Source organism: Ischnura elegans, chromosome 1 (assembly GCF_921293095.1).
Source record: "Ischnura elegans chromosome 1, ioIscEleg1.1, whole genome shotgun sequence".
NCBI classification, from domain to species: Eukaryota; Metazoa; Arthropoda; class Insecta; order Odonata; family Coenagrionidae; genus Ischnura; species Ischnura elegans.
Window position 1 is genome coordinate 114,095,176 of NC_060246.1, and position 20,880 is coordinate 114,116,055.

At 43.0% G+C, this 20,880-nt stretch overlaps 2 protein-coding genes across 4 annotated transcripts in view; one reads left to right on the forward strand and one right to left on the reverse strand.

The window, feature by feature from the left end:
* The window catches only part of LOC124168363, a 62,686-nt gene that overhangs the window by 25,164 nt on the left and 16,642 nt on the right, over positions 1-20,880 (reverse strand). The window lies entirely within an intron of this gene.
* LOC124168346 lies at positions 13,572-18,327 on the forward strand. 2 transcript variants are annotated; one of them, XM_046546546.1, is made up of 3 exons: positions 13,572-15,839; positions 15,955-16,266; positions 16,338-18,327. In XM_046546546.1, the coding sequence occupies exons 2-3, from the start codon at positions 15,961-15,963 to the stop codon at positions 18,183-18,185; spliced, it is 2,154 nt and encodes a 717-aa protein (XP_046402502.1). In that variant the 5' UTR covers positions 13,572-15,839; positions 15,955-15,960; the 3' UTR covers positions 18,186-18,327. The 2 variants fall into 2 exon arrangements, with proteins under 2 accessions (XP_046402502.1, XP_046402493.1); XM_046546537.1 differs by having other exon boundaries at positions 13,572-16,266.

The following is a 20,880-nucleotide window of genomic DNA, read 5'->3' on the forward strand; positions in this document are numbered from 1 at the left end:
GGACTGAGCTGGGCAGGAAGAAAGGGGAGGAGATCAATGAAGGATTTCCGCATTCAACGTTCTTACAAGTAATGATTTTGACGAACTCTTTAATATCCTGGCATTGTCGAGGAATTTACTTTTTGGAACTTAAATTTTCAAATAATGGCTAAAAAATGATTTAGTAATAAAGGTATCATTCCCTAAATATTGCAGTCAAAATTTAATTTCATGAATTGTTTACCTTAGGCAATGGAACCCTTGACCCTTAAGTAGTAATGCATCTTGGCGAAACAAAACCCATCACGCTAGTGTGCCTAATGTTCCGGAGCTACTTTTATGAAAAATTTCTCCGTAACTACTAATTTATTTTGACAGCCAACATATAGCGTTCTTGCATAGATTTAGTCATTGGAAATTGATTTCTTTATTATTCAATATGTTGGTGAAATTTCAGGGTTAAACATATGAAAATTTTGTCTCAAAATAAGCATACGATATTGCATTTGTCTAAGTACGTCCCGTTAACTTGAATCACAGGCATCTCCAATTGCACAAAGGAAAGATAACTGTGCTGCAAACCCTACGGCTGCCCCGGTACCGAAGATGGCAGAGGATGACGATAATATTAAATTTAATTGTATTTCATGTATCATAAAATTTTGTTTGATTTATGAAGAAATTTGTTTCAATGACACTTCTTTTTATATTTTTAAGGAAACCTGGAAGAATTTTGCATGCCTATTCATCTATTGAGAGTGCAAATTACAGTTATTTAACTCAATGTTAAAGTGTGTTTGTGGTGTGTGTTAAAGTTATTTAACACACACCACAAATTAATTTGGATCCAAATAAGAGTGTGGCTTTGAATGTAATGCGTAATTGGGACAACTCTACGTTTTCTTTGAGAATGTCGAGCAGGTTCATTAACGGATTCATTTGTTCAAATCTGGCTGAGGTTTTGTGTGTTGTCTCTGAGAAGTGTTTGCTTGGTTTTAGTAGTTTATGTGAAATAATTCTACGGATGAATGCAGTCAATGACCATGTTCTGAATGATGATGAAATCTTAGAAGGCTTGTCACGTACAGTGTTTGAAGATGGTGAAGTTAGAAATTATGCATTCATGTTTGCAAATTGGAAAATGTATTCAGTAAATTACATGGATCCTGAGGTTGGAAAAACATGGGCTGTGAAAAAATCAAGGGACAATACGCACACAATCTTTTCAATTAAAACTGTTATGCGACTAGAACATGAAGGTGAATGGGTGTATGTTTGTCCTGGGTGCGGTCATCTATACTGGAACAAGGTAAGTCAATTAATATGCTCTCATTTAGATCACACCAAAAGTTCATATCTTCTAAGCGAAAATGGACCTGAAATTTTCAAGTGGTGTGATGAGCGAGATTATCAAAGATTGAAGGCCTATTTAACCAGCGCGGAGGTACAGTTGTCTAGATGGGCAAGTAATCGTAGTAGTAGTAGTAGTGTTTGGATTTAGGGTGCGTCGACGGCAAGGTCATTTTGCACCACTACTGTGCTATTTAATTACAATTGTTATGTATAAAGTAATCTAATGCATCTGATGTCTTCGTTGAAAGTGTACATAATTAGACTTTATTAAAAATGTTTATTTCTCTGAGAAACCGAAATGTACAGATTAAGTTGGTAGGGTGGTCTCCTAAAAGGGTTTTTAGGTCTCCCCCTAGATTATTTCGCCTTCGCGCTTCGCGGTACTTAACACAATCTAGCATGATGTGTCTAATACTTAATGGACATTTACAATCCCCACATTGGGGAGGTTCCTTCTCTTCAGTAAAGAGATACGCATGGGTCAGGGGGCTGTGCCCTATCCTCAATCGTGTAAGTACTACTTCCTCTCTCCGATTACTACGAGCTGAGGAGGGCCACGCTGCTACCGTGTCCTTGATGCCACGGAGCTTGTTATTATTTAGAATCCTCCATGACTCCCTCCATTTTCCAAATACCACGTTTCTTAGAGATGCTCGTAAGTCCTCGTGGGGAACCAGCGTTGAGACTAGAACTTCGTTATTCAGAGCTTCCTTGGCCATAGCGTCTGCTATCTCATTTCCGGCTATCCCCTCATGTCCCGGTACCCACAGAAAATGGATATTCAAACCCTTTCTCGAAAGGGTCAGCAGGAGAGAGTGTATTTCTTGCACGATCGGGTGCACGGGTGAGAAGCCAGAGATGGCTTGTAGCGAGCTCCTGGAGTCAGTGCATATCACAAAGGAGCCGCCGTGGTCATCTAGGGCTTCTAGAGCTGTCCTTATGGCATAAAGCTCCGCCGTGTACACACTGCACATCGGGTGAAGCTTTGCTCTGATGTTCCCGTGGATAGGGGAGACCACTGCACATGCACAAGCAGAGTTATCTTTCGAACCGTCAGTGTAAACGGGGGTAAGGTTGGGGTGATTCCATCGGAACATGGCAAACAAACGCTGGTACTCCGAGGGAGTTGTGGAAGACTTCGGTCGAGATCGTGAAAGAATATTCACCACCGGAGTGGGAGTAATCCAAGGGGGGTGTTCCGAGAATGAAACAGGATACACTTCAGGTAGCGTGAATTCGCATCCGCGAATAAAATCGTTAAAACGAACGCTTACTGGTCTGGTTGCTTTAGTCCTTCGGTTAAAAACATTAATAAAACGGGGTTTAAAAAGTAAACTATAACATGGGTGACTCGTCATTGCTAAAATTTTGGAAACGTAGCTACAAAGAAGCCAGGTCCTTCGGTAACATAGAGGAGGCTCGCCTGCGTCGGTATATATACTGGGAATCGGGCTGGTCCTAAACGCCCCAGTGCATAGTCGCAGACCTGCGTTGTGCACTGAATTAAGTGCTTTCAAATACGTCTCGCGTGCGGACGCATACACGAATGAGCCGTAGTCTAATTTCGACCGCACCAGTGTGCGGTAAAGTAAAATTAAGGTGGTGCGGTCTGCTCCCCAAGATGCGTGGCTTAAAAACTTTAAAATGTTTAAAGACTTCAAACAGTTTACCTTGACAGAATTAATGTGCTCCTTCCAGTTGAGTTTGTGGTCGAGGGTCATCCCCAGAAAACGGACTGATTCCACAAATGGGAGGTTTCTACCACCTAGGTGTAACGTGGGATTTACATGGACGCCCCGAGTGCGAGAAAAGTGAACGCACTTTGTTTTCTCCAAAGAGAAAAGGAAGCCGTTATTTTGGGTCCATTTGTGAAGTTTATTGATGGTGAGTTGCGCCATACGCGATGCATTCACGACCCTAGATGATCTGCAGAAAATCGCGAGATCATCCACAAACAGTGACCCTAACACTGGCTCCTTGATGCAGTGAGCTATGTCGTTGATCGCAATAGCGAACAACGTCACGCTCAGAACCGAGCCTTGGGGAACTCCGTTGTCAAGGGGGTAAAAATTTGACAACAACTGTCCCGTCCTTACTTTAAAAACACGGTTGGTTAAAAAATTTTGTATAAAAATGGGCAAACAGCCTCTAAAACCCCACTCGCGTAATACGCGTAGAATCTTACGTCGCCAGACCCGGTCGTAAGCCTTCTCTAAGTCGAAAAATACACCGACTACGTGTTGGCGGAGAAGGAAGGCTTCTTGGATGAAATTTTCAATTCTGACCAAGTGGTCCATTGTGGAACGGTTCCGTCTGAATCCGCATTGTATCCTAGAGAGGAGTTTTCGACGCTCCAGCCACCAAATGAGACGTCGATTTACCATTCGCTCCATTAACTTGCACAGGCAGCTGGTGAGAGAAATCGGCCGGTAAGAATTCGGGTCAGCTCGGTCTTTTCCATGTTTTGGGATGGGGACAATGACGGACTCCCGCCAGGACGGAGGAAAATCCCCATTGGCCCAGAGCTGATTAAAAGTTTCAAGGATTTCCAGCAACGCCGATTCCGATAGATTTCGGAGGAAGGCATTGTGGATCTCGTCGGGTCCTGGGGACGTGTCGTGGGAGTCATGGATGGCAGATTTCAGCTCCCAAATGGTAAATGGCATATTGTAGTCTGCCGTTGTTTTAGGCTCCATAAAGGATATAGGGACGTTCTCGAGCCTTTTCTTGAGGATCGCAAAAGAAGGGTCATAGCATTCGTCGCTGCTCACTTTGGCGAGTAATTGGGCGAATACGTTCCCTATCGCAGCTGGAGAAGTGATAACCTTTCCTTCGACTTCTAGGAAGGATATACCTAGATGCTGGCTGCTACCCGATATGCTCCTCACCTTACGCCATACCTGTGCAAGTGGAGTCCTGTGGTTGACACCGGAGACAAAATTCATCCAAGAAATCCTCTTTGCGTCCTTTATTACCTGACGCGCTTTCGCTCTTAGTCGCCGAAAAGCGGAGAGATTATTTGCTGTAGGATACTTGTTGAAAATTCGGAGAGCTTTCTTACGTTTTTTAATGGCTTCTGCGCAGGTTTCATTCCACCATGGCACCGCATTTCTTGGAAGGATGCTTCGAGATCGTGGTATGCTAATTTCGGCGGCTTGAATGATGCTGGATGTCAAAAGATTTACGTTTGTTACACAGTCGTTGTTTTTATCCCACACGTAGTTAAAATTTGAGTTAAAAAGATGCCAATCAGCTTTCCGGACAATCCAACAGCCTGGTCTAATAAAATCGGGGTTTATATTTTGCTCCCTTTTGATTAAAAGGGGAAAGTGATCGCTCCCACTAAGATCCTTATGCACAGAGAGTTTGAGTTTATTGACCAAACTAGTCGATAAAATACTCAAGTCAATGGAGGAAGAATCGCCGCTATAAGAGTTAAAACGGGTTTTCTCGCCGTTATTGAGTAAAAAAAGGTTAAAATCACTAATAAAACTTGATAAAATACGTCCCCTGCGGTTGCACTGTTCCGGGGTGCTTCCCCATAGACGATCGTGAGCATTAAAATCTCCGAGTAAAATAAAAGGCTGAGGTAGCTGGTGAACAAGGGATTCTAGATTAAAACGGGTGACGGGTGCACCCTCCGGCAGGTAAACGTTGCACACCGTTATCGCCTCGGGAGCGTGCACCGTCACCGCTACCGCTTGGAACGGTGTGTTAAGATTTATTCGGGAGGTGTAAAGAGCCTCCCGGACAAAAACCGAAACTCCACCATGGGCTCGTTGGCCACTAGTATCGTCCAGTCTAAAAGTGTTAAAATGTTTTAAATATCCCTTGTCTGTATCTTTAAAACGCGTTTCCTGCAAACATATACAGAAAGGGTTAAAATCATTTATTAAAACAGCCAGCTCCTCCTTATGCCGATAAAATCCATTACAATTCCATTGTAATATAAAATTCATAAAAAGGGTTTAAAAAGGGTAAAAGATAAATAAAAACAGAAAAAAAAGGATGTCAATATTGAAACTTGGAGCAGCATTAGTCCGGAAGTCTGTGGAATCATCGCTTTAAGCGACTTTTCCTTCCCTTATTCCTGACTTTTTCGATCTCTGTGTCCGAAATACAGAGATCTTCGTCTATGTCCTCCTGCATCGGTTCCATACCTTTGCCGGAGGGACCAGGAGAGGGAGTTTTCTCTCGCTGGTCAGGTTTTCTGGTGGTTTTCTTTGTTGTATTTTTGGGAGACACTACGGAGGAGTTAGGGGTGTTTTTTTTAGTATTGCTATTGTTACTCGCATTTGTTTTTTTTAATAAATCTATCTGCTTTTCAGGTTCCGTCTGTGTAGAAATGGTGCACTTCTTAACTGGAGCAGAGGCGATTGCGGCAAAGGAACGCGAGAAAGAGGGGGCACTAAGGGCTTTGAACTTTTTCCTTGCCTCCAGGTAAGATATTTTTTCCATAGTTTTTATTTCCATAATCTTCCGTTCCTCTTTCATTTTCGGGCAATCGCGAGAGTAAGCCGCGTGGGTACCCTCGCAATTCACGCAGCAGGCCGCTTCCGCACATTTGTCCCCATCGTGCTTGTCCTTGCCGCAGCGCGGGCAGGTGGCCTTGCCCTCACATCGCGGTGCGATGTGGCCGAATTTTTGGCATTGGAAGCAGCGCATCGGTTGAGGGAAGAATGGTCGCACAGTTACAGATTCGTATCCTAAGAAGACTTTAACGGGCAGTTTGTCTAGAGCGAACGTGAGAATTACTGACGTGGTATTTATCACTTCACCGTTTCGCTTCGTAGTCAGTCTGCGGCAGTCGATGACGCCCTGGGGGGCCATCTCTCTCTTGATCTCTTCTGGTTCCACGTAAAGAAGGTCGTAGTGACTTATTACTCCCTTAGAGGTATTTAGAGTGCGGTGGATCTCGACTTTAACTGGGATGTCGTGTAATTTTTCAGTTTTAAGCAATTTTTCAGCTTGGATGTTGTTCGCAGTCTCTATTAGTAGGGTACCATCTCTTAGTTTTTTCACCGAATTTGGCTCTCCAGTAATTATCGATTGCATAGCTTTTTTTATGAAAAAGGGAGACACCTTTTTCAGAGTGTCACCTTCTTTGGCGCATTTCATAGACAAAAAACGCTTCGAGCTTTCAAAAGACTTTTCTCCTCCGCCCGTGTCCGGGCGGGATCTTTTTGGTGGAGGAAGAGTAATCGTCTCCATGAAAGTAAGAACATAATTCATCCCCTGGGCTCCCCACCCACCACGGAGCCACACATTCGGGACGCCACACCGAGATCCGGTGTGGTCGCCAGGGCTACCCAAGGGATATAGGAACCTTTGATAGGGGGTCTCTTTTGGGTTAGAACCTCCAGCGCGGGGGCCCTCCGAACCCACGCACCTTCGGCCGCCCTACGGAGACCCCCATATCTCTAGCACTAACCCGTCCTGGCGTACGCTCGGAAGGAGCCGCCGAGCTCCCCAGCCGCCAGGAGCCGATTGACCGAGCTGGGCTCTTCTCGGCCGCCCGTTTTTCGGGGAATCCAGGGCCGAAGTGGGGTATTGAACTCCGGCCCATACCGGGTTTCCGACGCCCAGCTGGGAGCCGGAGAACTCACCCACCAGGATCCCCTTCTCCCCCTTGTACGGGTCTCCACGCACGGCAAACACGTGGGTGAATCTGGACGCCAGATGTATCGGCTACTCAGCACAGCAGAGTCACATGCTGTCTGGACGCTATCCTAGCGTGCGAAGGGTTTTTTGACGAGGTTGTCTCCCCGGTGGGCTCGGGTCCGTGGGGGCGCGGCTCCCCAAAGGAAGAGATTACTCTCTTCCCCCCGTGCGGGGTTTAATTACAAAAGTTATGCATAAAGTAATCCACTGCATCTGATGTCTTCGTTCAAAGAGTGTGCATAATTAGACTTGCTTGCTTTAGGGGATATGGTTTGGTACAAGTTACTTGGGTTCCATATGCTCGTTCTGTCTGTTTTCAAGTTTTAAAATTGCTTCTTCCAGAGAGACACCGATTCAGCGCTTGGAAGACAATCTTCCACAAGCACCAAAAACACTTCCAAAAAACTTTAAAAAGAGGCTGCAGAGAAAACTTTAACTATTTGTCCAGGGTCTTTTGAAGGTCTACCACGGATTGTCTCAATGTTTCAACAGTGTCAAATTTGAGAAGCCTCACGCAAAGGTCAAAGGTTCCCATTACATTACAAGGTTTGAGCCCTTTCTCTTTTAAAAAGAAGTGAAGAGCACATGGGCCGTATTTCTAAACGATACTTTCTCTTACTCTTCGCCGGAGTGGGAAGAGTTACAGTTGTATCTCCACCTACTATTCGCAGTCAAGAACGTTCCTACAACGAAACCAAATTCTTCCTCCTCGAAGTAATGGGTGTTGAGTGGATCGCTGAAATTCTATTATCTGCGTCATGCTTCCATGACGTTTCGTGTGACGTTTGCTGCCCACAGTTCATTGCGCCAGGAGGCCGGGAGACAAAAAAACTGTATTCGTTAATCAAAAATGGAGGACAGCCGTATGGTACGCCTCGCAAGGGATGAGACGAAGTTGCTGGTTGACATTATAGTTACGCGTCCGAGGTGTAGGAGGTGTTCGTTAAGGAGAAATTCACCTGAATCATACTAGCATTTGCGTATTATGTTGTTATTTTTCTGCGAATTTTGGAAGTTGTAATTGGATATCAAATATAATCATAATGATTGAAGTTGAGTTTCTTGATACATTTCCAGGAATGTTATCGGATGTTTTTCGTTAATCAACGGTATACTTTATAATATTTCCTCAGATTTTGACGACAGACCGTTAGAGGAAGCATACACTCCGAGGATGCAAGGTGCAGGGACCTCTTCCAGTGCGAAAAGGGCACGATTTACCAGGGAAGTGGCCATTGAGAAGGAGATGGAAGCTAGGCTGGAGCACATTGCATCTTACAATGAAAAGGAGGATGGCATCCAGCGGATCCGGAAGAGATAAGCAGAGATTGCATGCGCAATCAAGGATCATGAGGTAACCAATGCCAAGGCTGCTGGAAATATCATTCAGATGGAGGAGGAATTTAAGAGGCGTGTCTTCAAGAAGCATATAGATTCAAACAGAGAAGGCTAAGTTACGCGTGTGGTACTTTTTATGATATATTATTATACTGATGGTACGAGTTTAGTAACAGCGAAATACACAAGTACAATCTGTATCTAATAATCTATTCGTACGTACTTGTAATGGGGACTTAGGTTATTAAATATTTATCATAGTCAACATTCTAAGGGGAGACCACTAAAATTTGTGTTAAGTTGCCTTGAAAATCATTGATACCATCATTGCTTTCCCTGTAGGTTCCCATCCAGACACTCCTAGGGAAAAATCAAGCAATCAGAGATGTATCTACAAGTTCTTACGAAGGCATATTCGATGATCGTAGTAAATTCTAACAATATGCCTTTCAATTCGTGCTTTAATGATTGTAAAAAGCATTATAGGCATTCAGCCTCGGAATATTCCCCAATAACCCCCCTCCTGAAAAACTCTACCAATATAAAAAGGCTGTCACCCAAGGCTATGTACCTTGATAATGGCACGAGTTGCCGAAACCATGGTTGGTTTAAATAAAATTGTGTGGAAACAGACAAGTGGTTTTACTGTCTATTGAAGTAGGGGGAGTTTTTTTGGAAGTTCCACTTGAGGAGACTCTTGAAACTTAAATGGAAGTTCGCCATTTATATAAATATTTGAAGTTTAAGACGTCAGTCAGTGGCATATTCACCGATATTTGTGATGGCGGCCTGACATCACAGCATGACAGAAGAGTATCCCATTGCTTTGTTATGGAACGCTGATGGTGTACCAGTATTTAAAAGTTCAAATTCCCAAATTTGACCCGTTTTGTCCAGCATAGCAAGCTTGCCACAGAATATTAGGGAGCAAAATGTGTGCATTGCAGGTCTTCGGTTTGGTTATAAAACACCAGTCATGAATACCTTCCTTCAATCCTTAGTGAATTCCCCCCGAAATCTGGGAAAAGGTTTGAAGTGGCATCATCCTGAAAATCTCCATGTGATAAACACTGAAGTGAGTGCACTGTGGACGCTCGGGCTCGCAGCGATATACAAGGGATGGTTTCTTGCAATGGGAGATATGGCTGCTCTTTTTGTGAGCATGAAGGGGAGGTAGTTGCTATAGAAAAAGCACATGAGGTAATACATCCCATTGTTATCCCTCCACCTTCATTGATAAATTGAAAGAAAATGATAACGCAGGCAAAAGTTGCTGTGGAGACTGGTGTGAGCAAGAATGGTGTTATTCGCCTAACAGAGTATTGATCCTTCTTCATAGTTTATTCCGGATTATATGCTTTGTGGCCGAAGGAGTAGTTCGCCAATTCTTTCGGCCGTGGTTTGATAGCATCACCGGGAAGCATGGTGCATTGGGAAAAGGAAAGGTTATGTTGATAAGATTCTTTTGAGCAACAGGCCACCTAATGACGTTTGGCGTACACCTTGCAGTGTATCAGGCCAAGGAATCAGTAATGGCGCGACGGGGTAGGCTGTTTCAAATCGGAAGAAGTTCGCAAGTCGGGTTTCAAGAGGGCGCATGGGGTCTAGGCAGATGGACACGTAGTACTCCTCTTTGTATGGTAGGTGTCGACACTGACGCCGGAGGCGAGGTTCACAGGCGCATGAGGGGAAGTTCACATGCGCATGAGGGGAGGGAGTATCAGGTATCAGTCCCGTCGACTCTGAGAAACGCGATCAGTCCCGTCGACTCTGAGAAACGCGAACGTTCTCACGTGGTCACTTGTGGTCACATGTTCTGGTTTCATGCACGCTTTCGACAATATATCGGCTTTTCATAAAAAGGAAGACGCCGCCATAACATTTTTACGACGCCACGGTGTCATTGCACCTTCTGTGAAGTGCGGTATTTGTGGTGCTCTCTGTCACTTTTCCGAAGATAGACTTCTCTGGCGTTGTCCAGCAACCCACGTGGTTCCGAAAACTAAGAAAAGGAAACGGTGTAATTATCAGGTTTCCGCTTTGAAAGGAACTTTCCTTTCGGGCCTGCATTTTCCACCCTGGAAACTTCTGATCTTCGTCAACCACTGGCTGTCCAAACACTGGGATCACGACGCAATCACAGAGTGTTTGGGCTTCTCAAGAACCACTAGCGTGGATTGGCGGTCCTTTTGCAGCGAAGTTACTGAACACTGGGTAAGAAATCAGTCTCCTATTGGTGGCGAAGGAGTGATAGTGGAGATTGACGAGACCCTCATCGCCAGAAGAAAATATCAGCGAGGGCGCGGTGTTAAACAAATTTGGCTATTCGGTGGGATCGAAAGGCATTCAAAAAAGAAATTCATCGTCCCTTTACCTGAGAAACGTGATCGAGCAAGCTTGGAGCCACTCATTGAAAAGTTCATTCGACGTGGGTCGACGGTTTATAGTGACTGCTGGAAGGGATATTGTAATATCAGAGATCTCGGGTACGTTCACCATACTGTGAACCACAGCGAAAATTTTGTGAACCCCGATAGCCCTGCCGTCCACACGCAAAACATTGAGAGGCTGTGGCGTGACGTGAAGGAGTGGGTGAGGCGTCCCGGGAATCGTTCCGAATATTTGCAACAGTATCTGTCGCGATACTTATTCATCTGTGCCACACCGAAGAATCAGCTACTTCATCAGTTTTTCCTGCAGGCTGCGACTTTATACCCCCCCCCCCCCCCCAACCATCCCATGTGGAAGACGCGTCGCCCACTGAAGCCGGAGAACTAACTGCTTAAGGTAAGACAATGTAATATTCTTCGATTTTAGTCGCGTAAGTTGGTGATTAACGGGTAAGGGGGTAGTTTCGGGTTCAACTGGAAAAAAATATCCCTCGAGCTGCTCCAATCTCGCGAAAGTTGGTGATTAAAGGGTAAGGAGGTAGTTTTGGGTGGATAATTAAAAATGTCAATAAATGGGAAAATATTCATTTGCGAAAGAAATGACTAGCACCACGTTAATTAGGAGGGTTTATAACATAGAATGACGAAAAAATTTTCCGTGGAATCGGTGGGGGTTGTTTTCTGGACATTTACCCAATTTTTGACCCTCCACATCTTTTGAAGTGTGTCCGGAACTTGTTCTGGGCACATGACTTCATGGTTCCTGTAACTATAGGGGGCAATGTGGTCATGATGAGGGCATCTTGGAGCCATGTGCGGGCGGTATATGATGATGATGGCCAAAATCCATGTGGAAGGTAAGATGCTATTCAAAATGGAATTACTATTGTTTATCATTTAAATTTGCAGCTGTTTTGCTTGGTGTCATTTCACATTAATTTCTTGTGATTTTCAGATTATTTAAGCTCACGGAAAACCATTTGAGCCCAGAGGGCTATTTGAAAATGAGGGTTTTCCTTGCGGCCCCAGTTTTCAGCCTCCATGTTAGCCGGGGAGTCGGGGCTTTAGTTGGTAGAGGTAGGTTCATTCATCAGCTCTCATATAATATTGGATCAAGATTATATTCGCGATCTCATTCTGTCCCTTTATCTGCAGCTGTTTTACCAACTGCTGCACTGGGGACAGCAGAGCTGCTGCTCCTGATGAACAACCTCTTCGATTCCATGAATGGAGATAAGGCGGGAGCGAAGAGGATTGGGAGCAGTAGCATGCACCGGGTGCCAATGACAGCCAGAAGCCACCATTTGGAAACATTCCGGCTCATGGAGGAGAAAATCAGGGCACTAAAAATGTTCAAGGGCCGTGGGGTTGCTGGAGACCACATCCCTCCCAAATGGCGGCCCAAATATAAGGGGAAGAAAGTGCCTCCTCCCAATGCGATTTCAGGACCTCCCCCTTCTATAATGGGGTGGATAGCTACCCTTAGGGGAATTAGTATGTTATGGGAGCGGGTGGGAAGCAGGTACGGCCATATGAACACTCGAAGTTTGAATCAGAATCCCATTGAAAACTTATTCAACCTATTTAGACAAAATTGTGGGTGCAATCGCACTCCAAATGCATATCAATTTGTCTCAGCCTTGAAGACTGCTGTCATCAATGGATTGGTTATCACAAATTCACGTGGTAACTGTGAAATTGATGACTGCAGCTCTTTGAGAGGGTTGAATGAGCTTTTCAGTGGAGATAATGAGGATAGCTCTTCCCTATTGCATGAAGAATATGCTCTAGGATTGATTCCTGTGGCCAATAGAACATCACCTAAAATGGTGAAGTTGTCTGCCAAAGAAATGCAATCAGTTGCAGTCGTTGCACAACACGTGGCAAGGACAGTTCTGAAGGACAACACATGTAACTTGTGCTCTTCATGCCTTCTCACAGACAATCCAGATCCATGTAATCTCTTTCCTGAGATGCAGAGGGGAGACCATGAACCTTCTCAGTGTCCCACTGAGGAGTTAGTGGTCGCCATCGGGGAGGGGATTACATGGTTGCTGGAGGAATTGCCTGTGAGAGGCCATGAAGAGCGACTCTCTCACAAAATGGAAGAGTTGTCCCAAGAAGTCAACTTTTCTTTCATTTTGTATGAGATTCATGGTAAGGCCCTTCAGGCAAATATAGTTAAATGCATTGTAATAGTAGGTATAGAAAAATATATAAGGATAGTAAATAGGGAATAATAGAATAGTTTGAGTAGTTATTTTTAAGGCTTTCATTGCGTTATCAGTGCATGTCTGTTTAATGTTTATAGGAATGTATTTTGTGACTTTCATATTAGCATGTAGTGTTTCACTTTGAGGTGTAAAATTATTTTTTTAATGGAAAATGTCATTAATATCTAAACTTGATTACATACTTGTATAATTACAGTTTTATTAGATCCATAGTGTCTCTCTTCTAGTGTTTTTTTTTGCTATATTTTGTTTTTGCTAGGGGGAGGTCCTGAAGTGATTAGGGATTTATTTTTAATGTATAACCTGTGCTTGTATCACTGCCTGAATCATTTGATGCCATTCCCTTACTAATTGGACAACTACTCTGTTTTCTTGCCCTGTGGGATGTGGTCTTAAAGGGGCATAGGATTTTTTTTGCTATAATGCTTACCCTGTGCTTGTATCACTGCCTGAATCATTAGATGCAATCCCTTTGCTATTGTCACAACTTACTTTGTGTTCTTTCCCTGTGGGATGTGGTCTTAAAGGGAAATTGTACATTTTACTATAATGCTTGCCCTGTGCTTGTATCACTGCCTGAATCATTTGATGCCATTTCCTTACTAATTGGACAACTACTAGGTTGGGACAAGTCAGGAAAGTCAGGAAAGTCAGGAAATAGTCAGGAAAAAAAGTTTTGGTCAGGAAAATCAGGAAATCGTCAGGATGAGCGCCCGAAGAGTCAGGATGGATCGGATTGTGTGCCTTTTGCTGTGCCGCCGGCCACCGCACGCCGCACTGGCGGCAAGCGACAGCCGCAAGATGAGCCGAGAACGCCCGCGCCGCGCTGTCTCACCGCCTCCCTTCCCCTCGTGCTAACCCGTGCCGAACTGGGCTGCCGCCTTCACCGCCGAAGCAAGGAGTGCTGGCGTCGCTCTGCCTGCCGCTGCATGGCAAGGTTCTCGCATGTGTTCTAGCAATTCACCGCTTTACACGACGCAATTTTGATTGCGCCTTCGCACGTACGTCAGACTGCGCAATTCCGTGTACCGTGTAAAACGGCCTTTAGACACTCTTAACCCTCTCATGCATGCATGCATGCATGAAATCCTTTGGAGTAATCAAAAAATAAAATAAACATGTGACGAGTGCAAAAAGTGAAAAGGGTTGAAATTTTACATCGCTTGCTGCAGCGGTTCCAATTAGGCAAACGTTTAGCAAATAATTTAGACTATTGAAAAGGAACCAACTTCAATATTGAGCTCAGAGAGAATTCAGAAGAGTCAAAGCATTTTTAGAAAATTTCTAGAAAACATTCAGCAATGTGAGTCACTTAAAAATAACGATCATTGATTATAAAATAAATTTTGAAATTACCGATTGCTAATTCAGATGCACTATAATTGAATTCATATGCCTACTTTTAAAGCTCCTCTCGATCACCCGTCAGGTATGCTATCAGCTAAATAAAACTAAAACACATATATGCATATGCTTTTCACTAAGGATGACCATGTCATTGCAAAACGCTATTTTCTCACCATGCGTCTTGTCGTTCATTATCATGCTCTGGAAAAATTAGTTGATAATTGAGAATAGAGAAAAGTATAAAGTCTGAACGCAATGAAGATTACCAATAAATCTGGAGCAAAGTATCAATACCTGAATTAATGACTTTTGATCGGATAACCAGGCTAAAATCTCAAAAGTAAAAAGAATCCTTCACTTGGAAGAGGTTCTGATTCAATACAGTTGCAAGTACATATGACGTGAAAAGAAAAAAAATTGAAACGGTTTATCCTAATTTACCTTAGAAGTTTAGCAAGACTACCAATTTATAGCTTGTTCGAGTGAAGGAATAATTACCATAAAAAATATAGGTTTCTATCATGCGATTTACGATCTTTCCCGTGATGCCTGAGAAATATTTTTAATGCGCTAAAATATTTTTGAACTTCAATTATCACATGTTATGGGTTATTCTGCTCAGCCATTGCCTGGAAAATTGCTCTGTATTATTTAATGGCGTACAAAATAATAAAATTACAACTAGTTTTTAGTCTCACGTCTAGAAATGAGGTTGAATGATTTCTTACAATGGGGATACAGTGGAGGTCATGCCTTTCGGGTTGATGATGTAAAAACATAATTGTCTTTGCACGAATAAGTATGTTAGGTAATTTATCTCAAAAGTGGAAAAAAATCTAGCTTATCACATGTGATAGGAGCATCGCAAATCTTGTACATCACTTCTTTGGTATATATACATATTAATTTTGACCGATTCACTTTCAGCGATATTTTTTTAACGTGTGAGGGGTATTAAGAGGTTGTTGGTGCCGATTTGTATATCCATGAAATAAAAGGATTCCTAAATTCAAGTGCCCACGTGTAGTATGAGACGTTTCGTCCAGCTTTCTTCGTTTCTGACAGTTTGAGCACGTCGCCACTGTATAGCGGGAGGCCGGCATACACGGCAGTGTAACGCGCTCTTCTTCCACAAAAAGTCATTTTATCATTTGTGGACTACTGAGACCATTAACGGAGAAAGCGCAGGAAATATTGACTACATTGTGTTGAACGCATGGCGACGCAGCGTCTCAGGAACCTTAAATGAATTCTGTACTACCATACGACAATGCAATAGCAAAGTTGCATTGGGTCGTCTGTGACATAGTAGCGGCTTGGTAGGCTCATGCGCAGAAGCGAGTGAGGCAACCTTAGGCTCTAAACCTTGGCTCCACGGTCGCTCCTTTTCCGCGCCTTTCCCCCCACACCCCCCGCCATCCCACGCGCTCCCCGGGTCTACGCCCGCGGCGGGTCAACAATAACAGTGCGACGGTGACGAGTCCGGACGAGTCGGTGTGCCTGGAGAGCAGCGGAGGTTGCGTTTTCTTCATTGAAGGTAGGCTGTCACGAATATTAGCAAACTCACTGTCGTGTTATTTTATCCACTCCATTCGACTATTCATTGAAACTTAATGGTGCTGTAGTTCAAAATGAGATTGTATTATTTTCAGACCCGAATGCTGAGGCCCATTTCGTCTCTAGTCATGGTCGGGGGAAAGCAGACGTATTGGAACGAGGATTGGTCAAAGGAGCTTCATTTCAGCTGCTTCTCACCAAAGACTTCGACTGCATTAAAGCATGGATTGCCAGAAGGAAAACCAACATCTTTCTACTGCTCGGTGTGCTGCAAGACGAATCAACTCGGCAACATGGGTCGCGGTGCCCTGACTAAACACCTGTCATCAACCCACCACAATACTGCCGTCGAGAACAAGAAGAGCTGTTACGGGATCAAGATATTTTGTTTGCCTTCCGCTAAGAAGGTAAGTGATGGTGAGTTATTTGTAAAATCTTCGGGGTTTTCTGGTTCTCTACCCCAGCCTGATTTTTGTAGGTGACTACAGCAACTCCCTCTACCTCTACATCCGCGTCGGTGAACCCCACGGCGGCGGCACCTGGTTCCTCAGCATCGGGTGGGACTGCAGAAGACCCTCGGGACGATCCCGATGACCCCACACCAGCTTCACCTGCCTGCACATGTTCATGCCCATGTGCGCGATGTACCAACGAAGTTATCGCCGTCCCGAAGACTGCTGGTTTGCAAGGTCTTAACACCTGGTTAATGAAGCAAGATACTACCAAAGCTGAGATTTTGTGGTGTATCTATTGTGTAACGAGCCATACTTCTTTGTCTTCTGGGGGCAAGGCAGTGCAGTTATTTCCCACAATGTTCCCAGATAGTATGATTGCTGCAAAAATGGAATTGGGTCGGAACAAAATCGCCTATTCACTTGTACATGGTTTAGCCCCACATTTCCATGATGTTATCACATCTAAGTTAACCAAACTGGATTTTGTGGTAGTTTTATTTGACGAGAGTCTCAATAAGTGTAGCCAGAAGACTCAAATGGATCTTGCCATTAAATTTTGGTGTGATGATCAAAATGAAACGGTGACGAAATATTATGATTCAGTGTTCCTGGGTCGCTCAAGGGCGACTGATCTCATATCGGCATACTGCACAGCAATTCCTAGAAGTGTGCAGTCTCATGTGCTTATGGTTGGCATGGATGGCCCGAATGTTAATGTCAAGTTCCTGAAAGATCTCCAGATTTATATGAAAACAGAGTTTGGTGAGGATGAGCCACTGCTGCTGCTCATGGGGTCCTGTGGTTTGCACGTAGTTCATAATTCCTTCAAAGAGGGGGTTAGTAAGTGTGGCTGGAATATTGTCATGTTTCTCAGGGCCTTATACAATATATTTAAGAATGTGCCTGCCCGTCGCAGTAAGTATACAGAGTGGACAGGCTCTACTACTTTCCCAAATAAGTATTGTGCAGTGAGGTGGTTGAATAATGCACCTGGTGCCGATAATTGCATCAAAATATTGCCAAACGTAAAAACTTTTATTGAAAAAGTGAGAACTGGACCTGAAGAGGATAAAATAAAATCTGCCGGCTTCTTGTATGTTGCAAAAGCTGTTGAAGATAAGATGTTGGGGCCTAAGTTAGCCTTCTTCTCATATGTTGCAAGACTTGTTGAGCCATTCTTGACTACTTATCAAACCAATGACCCAATGGCGCCGTTCTTGCACACGGACCTGTCGAACTTAGTGTCGAACCTGCTTAGACATTTTGTCAAGAATGATTATGTAAATCGAAAGTCAGATGTATGTAAAGTTGACATTACCAATGAAGACAATCTGATTCCTGTGAAGAACTTCAATTTTAGTTTTTCTGTAAAGGACGCTCTCAAAAAAGTACAAGTATCTACTCCAGAAATGCTGAAGTTCAAGGAGGAGTGTGTGCTCCTGCTGAAGGCTATGGTTAGTAAAATTCTTGAAAAGGCTCCCTTGAATTACAAACTCTGCAGAGCCATAACTTTTTGTGACCCAGAACTGATTTCACATTCCAAAACTGCCGTTTCTACTCGACTGAACGGCTTCTTGGAACAACTGCACAGCCGCAATTGGCTTCCTGCAAGTGAGTGCGACACTATTTTGTCTGACTTTAAGGTGCTCTGTGACAAACAAGTATTTGCTAACGCCTGTCAAGAATATGATCGTCAGAGGCAGAGACTAGATCATTTCTGGAGAGGTATCTGGGATCGTTATAAGTGCTCAGATGGTTTAGTGAAAGTGATTAAAATGGCTCTGATCATAAGCCATGGCCAAGCTTTCATCGAGCGTGGCTTCTCCATCAATAAGGAGATAATAGTAGAGAACCAATTAGATATGTCTTAGGTGGCTCAGCGCCAAGTGTACGACTCAGTCAACGCTGCTGGTGGCGTAGAAAACATAAAAATATCTGCTGAAATGATCAACAGATTTCGGCACGCGCGCTCCGAGTATGAAGAAGCAAAGAAGCAGCGCCGATCTGAGGACGCTGAGGTCGAAAAAAAAAGGACCCATGAGAAGATGATTGGAACTGAAGTTAAGGAGCTTCAAGCCAAAAAGATGAAAGTGTTAGCATCAAGCCAGAAGGAGGCTGATGCCATTGATGAAGAAATAAAAAAGTTGACTGGTACTTTCTAACTTAACAATGGAGTTTCTAACTTAGACAATTTGTGAAGTGCACTTTAAATTAATAGTGATTTTTTTGTTCACCAAGTTTTTTTTACTGTTTTGACTAATGATTAAGTCACAGTGATTGCTAGTCCAAAGTGGCCATATTTTGTTTGGAAAGTCAATATGAAAGAACTATGATAATTTGTGAAGTGTACTTAAAATGAGGAAATAGTGATTTTTTTGTTCACCTTGTTTTTTTTACTGTTTTGACTAATGATTAAGTCACAGTGATTGCTAGTCCACAGTGGCCATTTTTTGTTTGGAAAGTCACTATGAAAGAACTATTATTATGTGTGAAGTGTACTTAAAATAAGTAAATTGTGATTGTTTTGTTCACCTTGTTTTTTACGGTTTTGACTAATGATTAAGTCACAATGATTGCTAGTCCACGGTGGCCATATTTTGTTTGGAAAGTCACTATGAAAGAACTATGATAATTTGTGAAGTGTACTTAAAATAAGGAAATAGTGATTTTTTTGTTCACCTTGTTTTTTTTTTACTGTTTTGACTAATGATTAAGTCACAGTGATTGCTAGTCCACAGTGGCCATTTTTTGTTTGGAAAGTCACTATGAAAGAACTATTATTATGTGTGAAGTGTACTTAAAATAAGTAAATTGTGATTGTTTTGTTCACCTTGTTTTTTTTACTGTTTTGACTAATGATTAAGTCACAATGATTGCTAGTCCACAGTGGCCATATTTTGTTTGGAAAGTACCAAAGTACCTAACGTGTAGTACTGTACAGTAGTAACATTTCTTGTAAGTTTTTCTGATATTACAATTAAAAAATACTGAAGTGTTGCATATTTTGAGCTATTTCCTTGTATATGACCTCTTATGACATCTTTCTTCATGCGTTAAAACTTATGGCGAACGCTAGAAAAAGTCAGGATATATCAAGATTTTGGTCAGGAAAAAGTCAGGAAAAGTCAGGATGGGAGGAAATTGAGATCTTGTCCCAACCTAGAACTACTCTGTTTTCTTGCCCTGTGGGATGTGGTCTTAAAGGGGCATAGGATTTTGTTTACTATAATGCTTGCCCCGTGCTTGTATCACTGCCTGAATCATTAGATGCCATCCCTTTGCTATTGTCACAACTTACTTTGTGTTCTTGCCCTGTGGGATGCAGTCTTAAAGGGACATTATACTTTTTGCTATGATGATTGCCCTGTGCTTGTATAACCGCATGAATGATTTGATGCCATTCCTTTGCTATTGAAAAAACTTACTGAGTGTTCTTGCCCTGTGGGATGCAGTCTTAAAGGGACATTATACTTTATGCTATGATGCTTGCCCTGTGCTTGTGTCATCATGTGAATCATGAGATGCCATCCCTATGCTATTGGCTCCACTTACTCTGTGTTATTGCCCTGTTGGATGTGGTCTTAAAGGGACATTATACTGTTTGCTTTGATGATTGCCCTATGCTTGTGTAACCACATGAATCATTATATAGATGCCATCCCTTTGCTATTGACAAAACCTAATGAGAGTTCTTGCTCTGTGGGATGTTGTCTTAAAGGGACATCATACTTTTTGTTATGATGCTTGCCCTGTGCTTGTGTCACCACGTGAATCATGAAATGCCACCCTTTTGCTATTGGCTCAACTTACTCTGTGTTCTTGCTCTGTGGGATGTGGTCTTAAAGGGACATTTTACTTTTTGCTAATATGCTTGCATCACTACGTGAATCATTAGATGCCATCCCTTTGCTATTGTCGCAACTTATTGTGTTCTTGCCCTATGGGATGTGGTCTTAAAGGGATATGGATTTTGATTGCATTTGGAATTTATTTTCATTTTTTACAGTATTATTTTTACTTGTATCTGTTGTGTTTACCAACGATCAGTGCTAATAAATGTTATTTCCTCAATTGGCCGTTTTCTTTCAATATAACCTATCCTATGTCGATTTTAAATGTTTTTGGCTCAATTTTTTCTGTCGCTTCATTTTTTTTGTGAAATTGAAATTATAGAAACCAATTAAAGCAATCTGCATGGCGACCGTGCGCGAATTCAAATTTGCCGCCGACGCCACCTACCGACCAAATTTCAAACTTTTGGAATATATGTCGATCCGCGCCACCTAGGAACCCGACTGACAACTTCTACCAGAGGGATATGACGTACGCTTTAAATTTGCCGCAGATTCCTTGGCCTGCAGTGTATCAACAGGGAAACACTGGAAAGCTTCTGAATCTCGGAACTGGTTGCTGTTTTATTCTCCTGTTTGCTTGAAATAAATTTGCCATAACAATTCTTTCGGCCTCGGCTTTTGTTGGTTGATGCTGTATACTTATTGTTACAGCAAGAAATTTCTATTAGAGTTGTGGAGCTATCACATCACCTTCTGCACCTTTTTTGTGAAT